This window comes from Schistocerca nitens, chromosome 2, assembly GCF_023898315.1.
Source record: "Schistocerca nitens isolate TAMUIC-IGC-003100 chromosome 2, iqSchNite1.1, whole genome shotgun sequence".
NCBI classification, from domain to species: Eukaryota; Metazoa; Arthropoda; class Insecta; order Orthoptera; family Acrididae; genus Schistocerca; species Schistocerca nitens.
In genome coordinates, this window is record NC_064615.1 from 118,550,056 (window position 1) to 118,562,533 (window position 12,478).

Consider the following 12,478-nt stretch of genomic DNA (forward strand, 5'->3'; position numbering starts at 1 on the left):
TTGTACACCTATATGATAGCAATGTACTATAAAAATTTCAACATTGATATCTGACTGTGAACAAAGATATGAATTTTTTAAAATGAGGAAATAACTCGCATTACTCTAAAACTGATCTTATGGCTGTTGCCTATTTAAATGCTTTATTGTTTCATTGTAATAAAATTTAATTGTGACATATATTTATTTAACACTATCACCCCATATTCATTTAGTTTATTTATTTTTAATAATGCAATATTAAACAAAAGGAGCCTTTGCTTTTGTTCTGTGGTAATAAAAATGCCCATTTATGTTTAAGTTTATTGTCAATAAAGAAGTACATTATTGCTGGTGTGGTATTGTATAAGTACATTATTGCTGGGTGTGGCATTATTATAGTCAGTCTGTTCTGAAACCTCTGTTAAAGTGTATGTACATACTTAATTGAGAGTGTAGAATGTGTTATGTGCTTTGTTCTGTGTGTAATTTGTAATTAATTTTGAGAGATTAACCGGAATGCAATAACATGGATGAACAGTGCTCTGTTGGACAGATAGCAAGTGAAGTGTGTCACAAAACAGTTTACAGTTCAGTTTCAAAAAACTTGAAAAATTTTAATGACTTTGATGAAGTTAGACAAACTTTGTGTAAATTTCAACTAAGTTTTTCTGTAACATCAGTGTGTGAGTATCATGAGAAGAAATATGTTCTGAAGTACAACCAGATTTTTGGAAGAAAGTGCTGTGATCCACTTAAAGTTCATTAGAAGCCTATTACTAAAGGTGTGAGGGAAATAACACTTGAACATTTGTCCTTGTTATGTGTGAGTGAAACAGCTTCCCAAGTGAAACGTAATGTGATTCCTGGAAATCCCCTGTGCCCAAATGGTTACTCAAAAATATTTGTTGTGAATCCAGAACCAGAATAATGTAACCTTGATAATGACATCTATATTGCTAATGAGGAAGCTGTTAGCATATTGGATTTTGCTTGTTCTAAGTTAACCTATTTCCTGCTTCAAAAATAATAAAATTAAGTAGCAGAAAAAGAAAAGCAACTATTGAAAATAAGTTACAACAAATTTCAGACAAAATTAGAAAAGACTTGGAATCATGCTTTAATAATACAGATACCAACATTATTTCTAAAGAAGAACGAAACCTACCACCAGCATCATCTGACACTGAATATTTGAGCTTAATTGAGAAATTAAAAATTAAATGTTCAGTGACATCTAAAGAGGAAAAAGTTAAAATATTAAGTTTGCTTCCGGAATCACAGTCAGGAGAATAAATAGTTCATGAATTCAGTGTTTCTCATTGTTTGGTTAAACTAACCCAAAAATTAGTGAAAGAGCAAGGCGTTCTTCCAGTTTTAGGAAAGAAGAAAGGAGTAGGTATAAGTGAAGAAACAGTTAAAAAGATCGGGCAGTTTTTGAAGATGATGAAAACAGTAGAATGTGCCCAGCTTGCAAAGATAGCAAAAAAGTTGTTATAAATGGAGTTACAGTAACGAAGCAGAAACGACTAGTGCTGTCAAATTTAAATGAACTTTATGTAGCTTTCAAAAATTCTCATCCTGAATGCAAGATTGGAAGGTTAAAATTTTGTTGCCTCTGCCCCTAAGTGGTGTATTTTGGCTGGATCCTCAGGGGGACACTCCATATGTGTTGGTTTGTATCATCAAAATGTCAAACTAATGATTGTGGGTACAAAACTCTGTGATCTTAACTACAAAGAGTTACTAGATTTAATGGTCTGTGACAGTAACAGTTATGACTGCATGAAGAGTTTGTGTAGTAAATGCTCTGATAAAGAATCCGTTATTGAATTGTTTCATGAATGTGAGGAGGAAATGCCAGACAGTATTACCTTCAAACAGTGGGTCACAACTGACAGGGCAGAAATGATAACAGTGGTTAAATCTCAGGAAGAGTACTTGGAATCTTTAATTGATAACTTACAAAAACTCAAAAGTCACCACTACATTTCGAAAATCCAAAGTAAGTTTTTGAAGGACAAAAAAAGCACAACTTCATGAAACTGAATGCATAGTGTTAGCTGATTTTGCAGAAAATTTTACATTTGTGATTCAGGATGCAATACAAGGGTACCACTAGGTCAGTGACCAGGCTACAGTGCATCCATTTACTCTGTGCTTTAAAAATGAGAAAGATGAAATTTGTGGTTCTTCAATTTGCATTCTAAGTGACTACTTGGAGCACAACACTTTGGCTTTACATGTGTTTCAAAAGTATGTAATAAATTACATAAAAGAAAGTTTTCCCAAGGTTGAGAAGCTGAGATATTTTTCAGATGGATGTGGTGGTCAGTATAAGAACAAAAAGAATTTTTCAAATCTGTGCAACCACGAAGTAGACTTTGGGTTGGAGGCTGAATGGCACTTTTTTGCATCTTTGCCATGGTAAAAATGTATGCAATGGAGCAGGAGGTACAACAAAATGTGAAGTAAGTAAAGCCAGCCTACAAAGACCAACCACAGACCAAATTCTCACAGTACAGGATGTATGTCTTTTGCAAGGATAATATTAAAGGCATTACCTATTTTCTGATCAAGAAGGAAGTGGTTCTGCATATGAAAACAACACTTCAGACCAGATTTGAAAACTGGAACAAGGCATTTCCACAAATTCCTTGGCATTGCAGCAAACTTAACAAAATTTGGATACCATTGAAAAATGTTTTAAGGATACTTTCAGTGCTTGAACTTACCACAGCAACTGGGAGGTCTTATTCTATATCACAGAAGTTTTCTGAAGAAATAAGTGTTCATAACATCCATCACCAGGTTTAGGAACAGTCACATCTCGAAGGAAGTTAATTGAAAATAATTGTGTCAAAATAATATAAATGTTAGTTTCGGTGATGTTTCCAATTTTTGTATATAATTCAGTACCTTACTTCAATAATAATTGATTATATCACACATAAACAGACAACAGCCGTAAGATTAGTTGTAGAGTGATGTGAATTATCTCCTCATTTTCAAAAATTCATATCTTTTTTCACAGTAAGATGTCAGTGTTGAAATTTTTACAGTACACTGCTATCATATAGGTGTACAAACTATGCAAAAATCACATTTTTATATTCAGTCTCACCTGAGGTAACTAACCCCAAACTTGACAAAAAATGAAAATTTTCAAATTTCAAAAATTCATAAAAAATTAAGGAAACATTTGTACATGTTTTTGATATATATGTGGCCAGCAGTGTATGACATCTAACTATATGAAAAAAATAGGCTGTTATAAATCACTCCTTGTTTGTTATTTTTGGGCCTAAAAAGCGGATTTTTGAAAATTTGGATACCAAATTTTGGAGGTCATTTTGACTGGTTATTTTGGATTTTAGGGTATTTTGTGTAATAGACAATGTTGTAGAGGACACTTTTCTAAAAACAATCATGTCAATTGCAATGTTGTAACTTAACCCAGTGTAGAGATATTCATATTTTTGCTAATGTCTCTGAACTGTAACATAGTCGCGTGCTTACAAAGGAAAATGGCTGCCATTCACTAAAGGTGAAAGGTAAAAACAAATTTTTAAACTCTAATATAGGTTAATCACATATAAAAAATTAAAATATTTAAAAATGGTCAAGCAACCAACTTAAATTGTTATTGGACCACTTCATTTGGATTGACCCAGTGGTACAGATATTAAATTGGGGAATAGTTCTTGGTTTTCCTTTGTAGAAAGACATTTGAGGTTAAGTTTAGCCTTTCTACATCTGATTTGCTGCCTTCTGTTTCAGTTCCTGCCTCATCTGTGAGTGACAGGCCATGAAGAGCATTCACAGACAACCATAATTCCTTTTGGTTTTATGAAATACCTGTTTACAATATTCCAGTGATACTTCTTTACTAAAGTATCAGTTGCCTAGTCTGCTTTTTCTTTGTACCCCATTACCATTTATGCACTTCTCATATTTTGTGACTCCCTCCAAGCATTCATTAGAATCTCTTACAGAAAAAGTGACACACAAAACTCCTATTATCTGTGTATGTAGGTTATCACATCATGTATATTGTCCCAGCTTCAGGACAGCTTTAAGAACAAGCAAAGTTAATCGGAAGAGGATTGTCTAGTTCAGATACGAGTATGCCACTCTGTGCTTCGTGGGTTATGTTGAGTTCCTCTTCCATCAATGGTGGCCTCATTCGCAGGTCTTTAATTGTTTCTCATCTTCTGATGCATGATCCAGTTACACAACTCATGGCTTTATACTTGTGCTCAAAGTCCCCAGTGTGGAATGGATTTACTATATTCACACAAAATAGAATGAAATTCCAAAATACTGTTCCTTCCATCTTTCAGTTCTATGGAGAATTATTACTAAGAGATTTCTTCAAAGATGACTGAGATGTTGTTTATACGGTTTCTTCCTTGTTTCACTTCTGTAGATAATTATCACTAAGAGGTACCTTGAATGATGACTAAGGTGGTGTTTCTAATCTTGCAGCATTCTTAGTTTGTTGAGTGAAGAGTTTTATCCATGACCAGGGAGTGGTTTCTGTCACCGTTTTGCTCCATGATGTGTGCATAAAACACATCTGATGGAAAGTGTAGCATAAACTGATGCTAGTGCCCCAGTAAGTTAGTTTTTATACATTTTGTATGCAGATCAGTTCTGAAATAGGTATTAGCAGCACAGAGTGCATGTAAAGCACAATTATTCAAGACACTGTCCATTGTCATTCATGTTTTTGATACTGTCTAGCTCTGTATAGTTTGACATGTTTGTGGTATTGCAGATCCTTGTGTAGAAGTCATCAAATATTAAAAATGATCCATTGTGTTTGAGAAATCACACTTCTGCTTGTTTATAGTAGAGTCGAATCTTGAAATTCAAAACAATATTAGAAGTTTGTTAATCACTGAAACAGATTAATTGATTTTCTTTTGTTCTTAATTTTACAGGTGGTTTTATTTTTCACTCTTACATTAAAACGGAGGGGACCAACATGCCTGTCAGAAAAACTGCAACAAAACGGAAAAGCACAGCCAGGAGTATTACTCCTGGGCTTCCCACTAAAACTTCAAGGAAGTCACGCTGTGAGTAACGAAACTTATTTCCAGTTTTTTTTTTATCTTTTCTTTCTACTGTGCCGCTGCCCCCCCCCCCCCCCCACACACACATCCCTCCCCTTTGAAACAGCTCTCTATTCAGGAGCAGCATAAAATGAACATTTTCTTTTAAAGTGTGATGTTGTAAAGAGAAGTTTATTTTAAAATCTGTTCTTCCTGTGATATCTTATGATTATGTTGAAATATACATAGTTGCCTTTATTGTATGGAAAATAAATGTAAAGTTGTTGTTTTGTTGTTTCTGTTTGCATATCAAAAAATGCATATTTTAAAAATCTGATTTCTACACAGCACCTAATCTTATTTACTCCATCTGAAATCTAAGTCTTTAGAGTTAATCTAGGAACTAGTTTCTATAACATAATCAAAATACCATGAGTATTGATGAAAAGTTCTCATATTTGTAGCTTTTTAAATGGGACAAAGAAACAAAGAGTAGAAAGTTTGGTCATGGATCCACAGTGTCAGATATTTAAACAAACAAACAAAATACATGTATCTGGTTGAAAAGTTTTGTTTACTGAAGATAAAATTTTAAAGCAGTTTTTCCTGAGATCATTTGAATCAGTCCATGCATCCAGTTTTGGATCCCTCTCAAACATTTAACTCCAGTCACTCATTGCCAGAGCCAGCCAGTTGTATAGAACTGAAAATTCCCCCGGATGTGGATGTAGATATCTTTATATAATACATAATATTCGTGTATCAAACAATGGAAATATCCACCTACATGATCCCTAAAATGCACAAACCCAACAATCCTGGATGCCCCATTGCAGCTGGTTATTGTGCCACCACTGAAAGAATTTCGGCCTTCATTGACCAACCTCTCCAATCAGTTGCCCATAATTTAGCTTCCCACAGCAAAGACATGTCACTTCCTTCACCATCTCTTCACCATCCCCAATCTTTTACCTCCTGGTTCCCTACTTGTCATAGATGATGCCACCTCTCATACACCAAGATCCCTCATGCCCATGGTCTTACTGCTGTTGAACACTTCTTTTCTTAACATCTTTCAGACTCCAAACCCACTACCTTGTTCCTCATACATCTTACTCTCTTTATCTTAACACACAACTGCTTCTCATTTGAAGGGAAGGTATATAAACAAATCTGCAGCACAGCCATGGGCACCCGCATGGCATCCTGCTATGCCAAGCTTTTTATAGGCCATCTAGAAGAGACCTTCCTAGCCTCCCAAAACACCAAACCCCTAGTCTGGTTCAGGTTAATTGATGATATCATCATGACCTGGACTCACAGCCAAGGTACCCTGTCTTCATTCCTTCATAACCTCAACATCTTCTCTTCCATGACCTTCACGTATTCCTCCTCAACCCAGCGTGCCACCCTCCCAGATGTTGACCAGCCTCCTCTCTGATGGCTCTATCCGCACCTCTGTCCACATTAAACCCACCAACAGTAGCTGCATTTTGACAGCTATCACCCCTTTCACACCAAAAAATCTCTCCCATACAGCCTTGCCACCCAAGGACAGTGTATCTGCAGTGACAAGAATTCCCTTGCTCAGTATGCCGAGGGTCTCACCAACACCTTCACAGACAGGCACTATCCCCTGAACATAGTCCACAAACAGATTCCTGTGCCATTTCCCCTCTCACCCCCAATCCTCCCCACCATCCCCTAGAACCAACCACAAAGGAGTGTCCCCATCTTCACCCAGTACCACCTCAGTCTGGAACAACTGAACCACATCCTTCGCTGAGGCTTTGATTAGCTATCATCATTCCTTGAGATGAGGAACATCCTACCCAAGATACTTCCCACCCCTCCTAAAATGGCGTTTTGTCAGACACCCAACCTCCACATCATCCTAGTCCATCCCTATGCCAATCCCAACCCCTCGAGACAAAGATCATATACCTGTGGAAGACCCAGATTTGAGACCTGCCCAATCCACACAACCAGCACTTCCCATTCCAGTTACAGGTTTATTTTACTCCATCAGGAGCCGGGCCACTTGTGAAAGCAGCCATGTCATTTACCAGGTCTGCTGCAATCATTGCACAGCTTTTTATATTGGTATGACTACCAACCAGCTGTCCAATAGGATGAATGGCCTCCGCCAAACTGTGCCCAAGAGCAAAGTAGACCACCCTGTGGTATAACATGCAGATGAGCATAACAGACTTGATTTAAATGGCTCCTCCACTACCCAAGCTATCTGGATCTCCACCACCAGCTTTTTTGAACTGTGATTGAGAGTTAGCCTTATAACACATTCTCTGCTCCTGTAATTATACTGGCCTCAACGTACAGTAACATACTGTCTGCACACCCTCCACCCAACAGTTTCCACCCCCCACTGTCCTATCAGTCCTCTGCCAACGCATTTGCCCATCTTTCCCCACTCCTCTCCTTTTTTTCCTCATTCCCGTGCCCTACAACTTCTTTGCACACTCCACCAGACAGCATTCTTCTCTCTCCCCACTTGTACTCTGCTATCCCTCCCTCTTCCCCGCCCCTCCATATTGCTGCTTTCATCCCATGTGATAGTTGCATTCTGGCACAAGATCCTGGAGTCGGCAGTTGTGTGTGCATGAAGTGTGCTTGCTTGTGTATGTGAATGGTGTGTGTGTGTGTGTGTGTGTGTGTGTGTGTGTGTGTGTTTGTTTTACTGATGAAGTCTGTGGGCGAAAGCCTTATGCAAGTGTCTTTTAATTGTGCCTGTCAGCAACTTGATGTGTCTTCCTTGCAGTAAGTAGCAATCTGTCTTTTCCTACATTGTTAGTATTTGTGTATGTAATTTTTGAAAGAGTTATGTAGTGTCCCCTCCCCTTGCGTTTGTTGTAGTTAATGTACAATGTATAAACATCATACATATTAAAATGTACATCAGAGATCTGTTTTTACATCAGAGATCTGTTCTCTTTTCAGAAATTACATTGTAGTTTTAGTGGTAGCGAAAAATGTGTCCTATACGGAGTGAAGAGATCTTAAGCTAAGCTGTAGATTAGTCTGTCACAACAACAACGATTCTGAGGGGAACCACTATCACACTAGAGCCCTTGATTGCTGTTTTTAGCAGTATGATCGGTTTCACATAAATTAACTCTAGTGTTGACTTAGGTAGACATGCACTTTCAGGATGTGGTGAAGTTGGCAGTACTGCTGTTCTAGCAGTGTCATCAGTCAGCGCTATTTTTCGGTAATGAAACTTGTAGTGATAGCTTCCTCAGCCATGTAGCCTAAAGTCAAGGTTAAGTTGGAAGGTTTAGTTGCAGACAAAAACAATCAAAAAACTGCAAAACATTTAAGCTTTCCAATAAAAGTCCTCCTTTCGAAATCACACACACACACACACACACACACACACACACACACACACACACACACACTGCCACAGCTTGCACACACGTGGCCGCTCTCTCTGGTTGTTATGTTTTGGAAAGCCTTTTCATTGTACCTGTGTACAGCTCAATGCCTCCTCTGTGGTGATTAGCAATCTAGCCTTCTCATATTAATCATTGTCATTGACTCAACAGCCCCTTGTGAGCCTTGGCCTTATGTGGAAGATTAATTCATTCGTCTATGTTTAGCGCTGAGGTCCTCAGATTCTGAATGCCAAGTTTCCTTATGTCCTCTCTGACACATTCCTCCCACCTTAGCTTTGATCTTCCAACTCTCCTCGTTCCTTGTGGCACTCACTGAATATTTTCTTAATCATTCTGTTGTTTGCTCTCAGTATATGTTCTGTCCAGTCCAGCCTGTTAATATTAATGTAGCTTACAATGTCTGGTTCCATTATGTAGCTGAATCTCCTCCTCCAGATACCATTTTTCTTCCATTAGACCAAGAATTTCTCTCAGGCTCTTTCTTTCAAGTATGTCACGTTGCTTTTAATCAAATTTTGTTTATATCCATATCTTGAAACCTTCTGTTAGCACTGGCCCCACTAAAACTTTATAGTTACAATTTCCATAAAAGCGCTGTGAGACAAAGTGGGCATTGGATGCACTTAAACACTCTGAAATGTCTTGACCACAATTTGAGGATTCCAATAAGCAGTTTACACTTGCTTATCATAAATAAATATTGACCAGATAACATGTATTAAGTTCGGCGAGTTTTTACTTACTCTTAATAATGATATTAAGAATTTGCCTTTGAGAATGACATAAAGTCGAAATGTGTGAAGTGAAGTGTATTGGAGCAGTAAAATTGTGGTAAAGACATTTCAAAGCATTTAAGTGAAATTTATACATCATAACTTTAGTTTTACTGAACAGCAGCTAGATTTCAGATGTTTCTTGGCCCCATATTAGCACTTGTTAGCAGACAATATTTTTTTCTGGCTTTAAGACCTGACATTGTTCTTACAGTCTACTTCTGATTCAAGGCAAGTGAAACTACACATGAAACCAAACTTGTGTAAACCAATTTCTGTGGATGGGGGCTCATTAAGATAATCTTTTTTAATTATAGGCATATACTTAGATTTCCATTCATTAACATATAGCTTAATCTTTCTAGTGGCCCTTTCAAGACAAACCTTCTTGCAGTTGTATCAGTATCATCTGCATGTGCCAGTACTTGAAATGATTTGTATGGAATAGTCCCCAATCCCCCCATGAACCATGGACCTTGCCGTTGGTGGGGAGGTTTGCGTGCCTCAGCGCTACAGATGGCTGTACCGTAGGTGCAACCACAACGGAGGGGTATCTGTTGAGAGGCCAGACAAACATGTGGTTCCTGAAGAGGGGCAGCAGCCTTTTCAGTAGTTGCAGGGCCAACAGTCTGGATGATTGACTGATCTGGCCTTGTAACATTAACCAAAACGGCCTTGCTGTGCTGGTACTGCGAATGGCTGAAAGCAAGGGGAAACTAAAGCCGTAAGTTTTCCCGAGGACATGCAGCTTTACTGTATGATTAAATGATGATGGCGTCCTCTTGGGTAAAATATTACGGAGATAAAATAGTCCCCCATTCGGATCTCCGGGCGGGGACTACTCAGGAGGACGTTGTTATCAGGAGAAAGAAAACTGGCGTTCTACAGATCGGAGCGTGGAATGTCAGATCCCGTAATCGGGCAGGTAGGTTAGAAAATTTAAAAAGGGAAATGGATAGGTTAAAGTTAGATATAGTGGGAATTGGTGAAGTTCGGTGGCAGGAGGAACAAGACTTTTGGTCAGGTGATTACAGGGTTATAAATACAAAATCAAATAGGGGTAATGCAGGAGTAGGTTTAATAATGAATAAAAAAAATAGGAGTGTGGGTTAGCTACTACAAACAGCAAAGTGAATGCATTATTGTGGCCAAGATAGACACAAAGCCCATGCCTACTACAGTAGTACAAATTTATATGCCAACTAGCTCTGCAGATGATGAAGAAATAGATGAAATGTATGACGAGATAAAAGAAATTATTCAGGTAGTGAAGGGAGACGAAAATTTAATAGTCATGGGTGACTGGAATTTGTCAGTAGGAAAAGGGAGAGAAGGAAACATAGTAGGTGAATATGGATTGGGGGGAAGGAATGAAAGAGGAAGCCGCCTTGTAGAATTTTGCACAGAGCATAACTTAATCATAGCTAACACTTGGCTCAAGAATCATAAAAGAAGGTTGTATACCTGGAAGAATCCTTAAGATACTAAAAGGTATCAGATAGATTATATAATAGTAAGACAGAGATTTAGGAACCAAGCTTTAAATTGTAAGACATTTCCTGGGGCAGATGTGGATTCTGACCACAATCTATTGGTTATGAACTGCAGATTGAAACTGAAGAAACTGCAAAAAGGTGGGAATTTAAGGAGATGGGACCTGGCTAAACTGAAAGAACCAGAGGTTGTAGAGAGTAGAGAGTTTCAGGGAGAGCATAAGGGAACAATTGACAGGAATGGGGGAAAGAAATACAGTAGAAGAAGAATGGGTAGCTCTGAGGGATGAAGTAGTGAAGGCAGCAGACGATCAAGTAGGTAAAAAGACGAGGGCTAATAGAAATCCTTGGGTAACAGGAGAAATATTGAATTTAATTGATGAAAGGAGAAAATATAAAAATGCAGTAAATGAAGCAGGCAAAAAGGAATACAAACGTCTCAAAAATGATATCCACAGGAAGTGCAAAATGGCTAAGCAGGGATGGCTAGAGGACAAATGTAAGGATGTAGAAGCTTATCTCACTAGGGGTAAGATAGATAGTGCCTACAGGAAAATTAAAGAGACCTTTGGAGAGAAGAGAACCACTTGTATGAATATCAAGAGCTCAGATGGAAACCCAGTTCTAAGCAAAGAAGGGAAGGCAGAAAGGTGGAAGGAGTATATAGAGGGTTTTATACAAGGGCGATGTACTTAAGGACAATATTATGGAAATGGAAGAGGATGTAGATGAAGACAAAATGGGAGATAAGATACTGCTTGAAGAGTTTGACAGAGCACTGAAAGACCTGAGTCGAAACAAGGCCCCTGGAGTAGACAACATTCCATTAGAACTACTAATGGCCTCAGGAGAGCCAGTCCTGACAAAACTCTACCATCTGGTGAGCACGATGTATGAGACAGGCGAAATACCCTCAGACTTCAAGAAGAATATAATAATTCCAATCCCAAAGAAAGCAGGTGTTGACAGATGTGAAAATTACCGAACTATCAGTTTAATAAGTCACAGCTGCAAAATACTAACGCGAATTCTTTACAGACGAATGGAAAAACTGGTAGAAGCGGACCTCAGGGAAGATCAGTTTGGATTCCGTAGAAATGTTGGAACACGTGAGGCAATACTAACCTTACGACTTATCTTAGAAGAAAGATTAAGAAAAGGCAAACCTACGTTTCTAGCATTTGTAGACTTAGAGAAAGCTTTTGACAATGTTAACTGGAATACTCTCTACCAAATTCTGAAGGTGGCAGGGGTAAAATACAGGGAGCGAAAGGCTATTTACAATTTGTACAGAAACCAGATGGCAGTTATAAGAGTCGAGCGGCATGAAAGGGAAGCAGTGGTTGGGAAAGGAGTGAGACAGGGTTGTAGCCTATCCCCGATGTTATTCAATCTGTATATTGAGCAAGCAGTAAAGGAAACAAAAGAAAAATTCGAAGTAGGTATTAAAATTCATGGAGAAGAAATAAAAACTTTGAGGTTCGCCGATGACATTGTAATTCTGTCAGAGACAGCAAAGGGCTTGGAAGAGCAGCTGAACGGAATGGACAGTGTCTTGAAAGGAGGGTATAAGATAAACATCAACAAAAGCAAGCCGAGGGTAATGGAATGTAGTCAAATTAAGTCAGGTGATGCTGAGGGAATTAGATTAGGAAATGAGACTCTTAAAGTAGTAAAGGAGTTTTGCTATTTAGGGAGTAAAATAACTGATGATGGTCGAAGTAGAGAGGATATAAAATGTAGACTGGCAATGGCAAGGA

General features: G+C 38.2%; 1 protein-coding gene across 4 annotated transcripts in view; it reads left to right on the plus strand.

Annotated features, from left to right (window-relative positions):
- The window catches only part of LOC126235795 (regulator of chromosome condensation), a 136,513-nt gene that overhangs the window by 4,609 nt on the left and 119,426 nt on the right, over nt 1–12,478 (plus strand). For all 4 annotated transcript variants that reach the window (XM_049944610.1, XM_049944611.1, XM_049944609.1 and 1 more), the window contains exon 2: nt 4,926–5,060. In XM_049944610.1, the coding sequence (XP_049800567.1) occupies nt 4,970–5,060 (91 nt within the window). In that variant the 5' untranslated portion in view covers nt 4,926–4,969. The remainder of the gene's footprint in view (nt 1–4,925; nt 5,061–12,478) is intronic.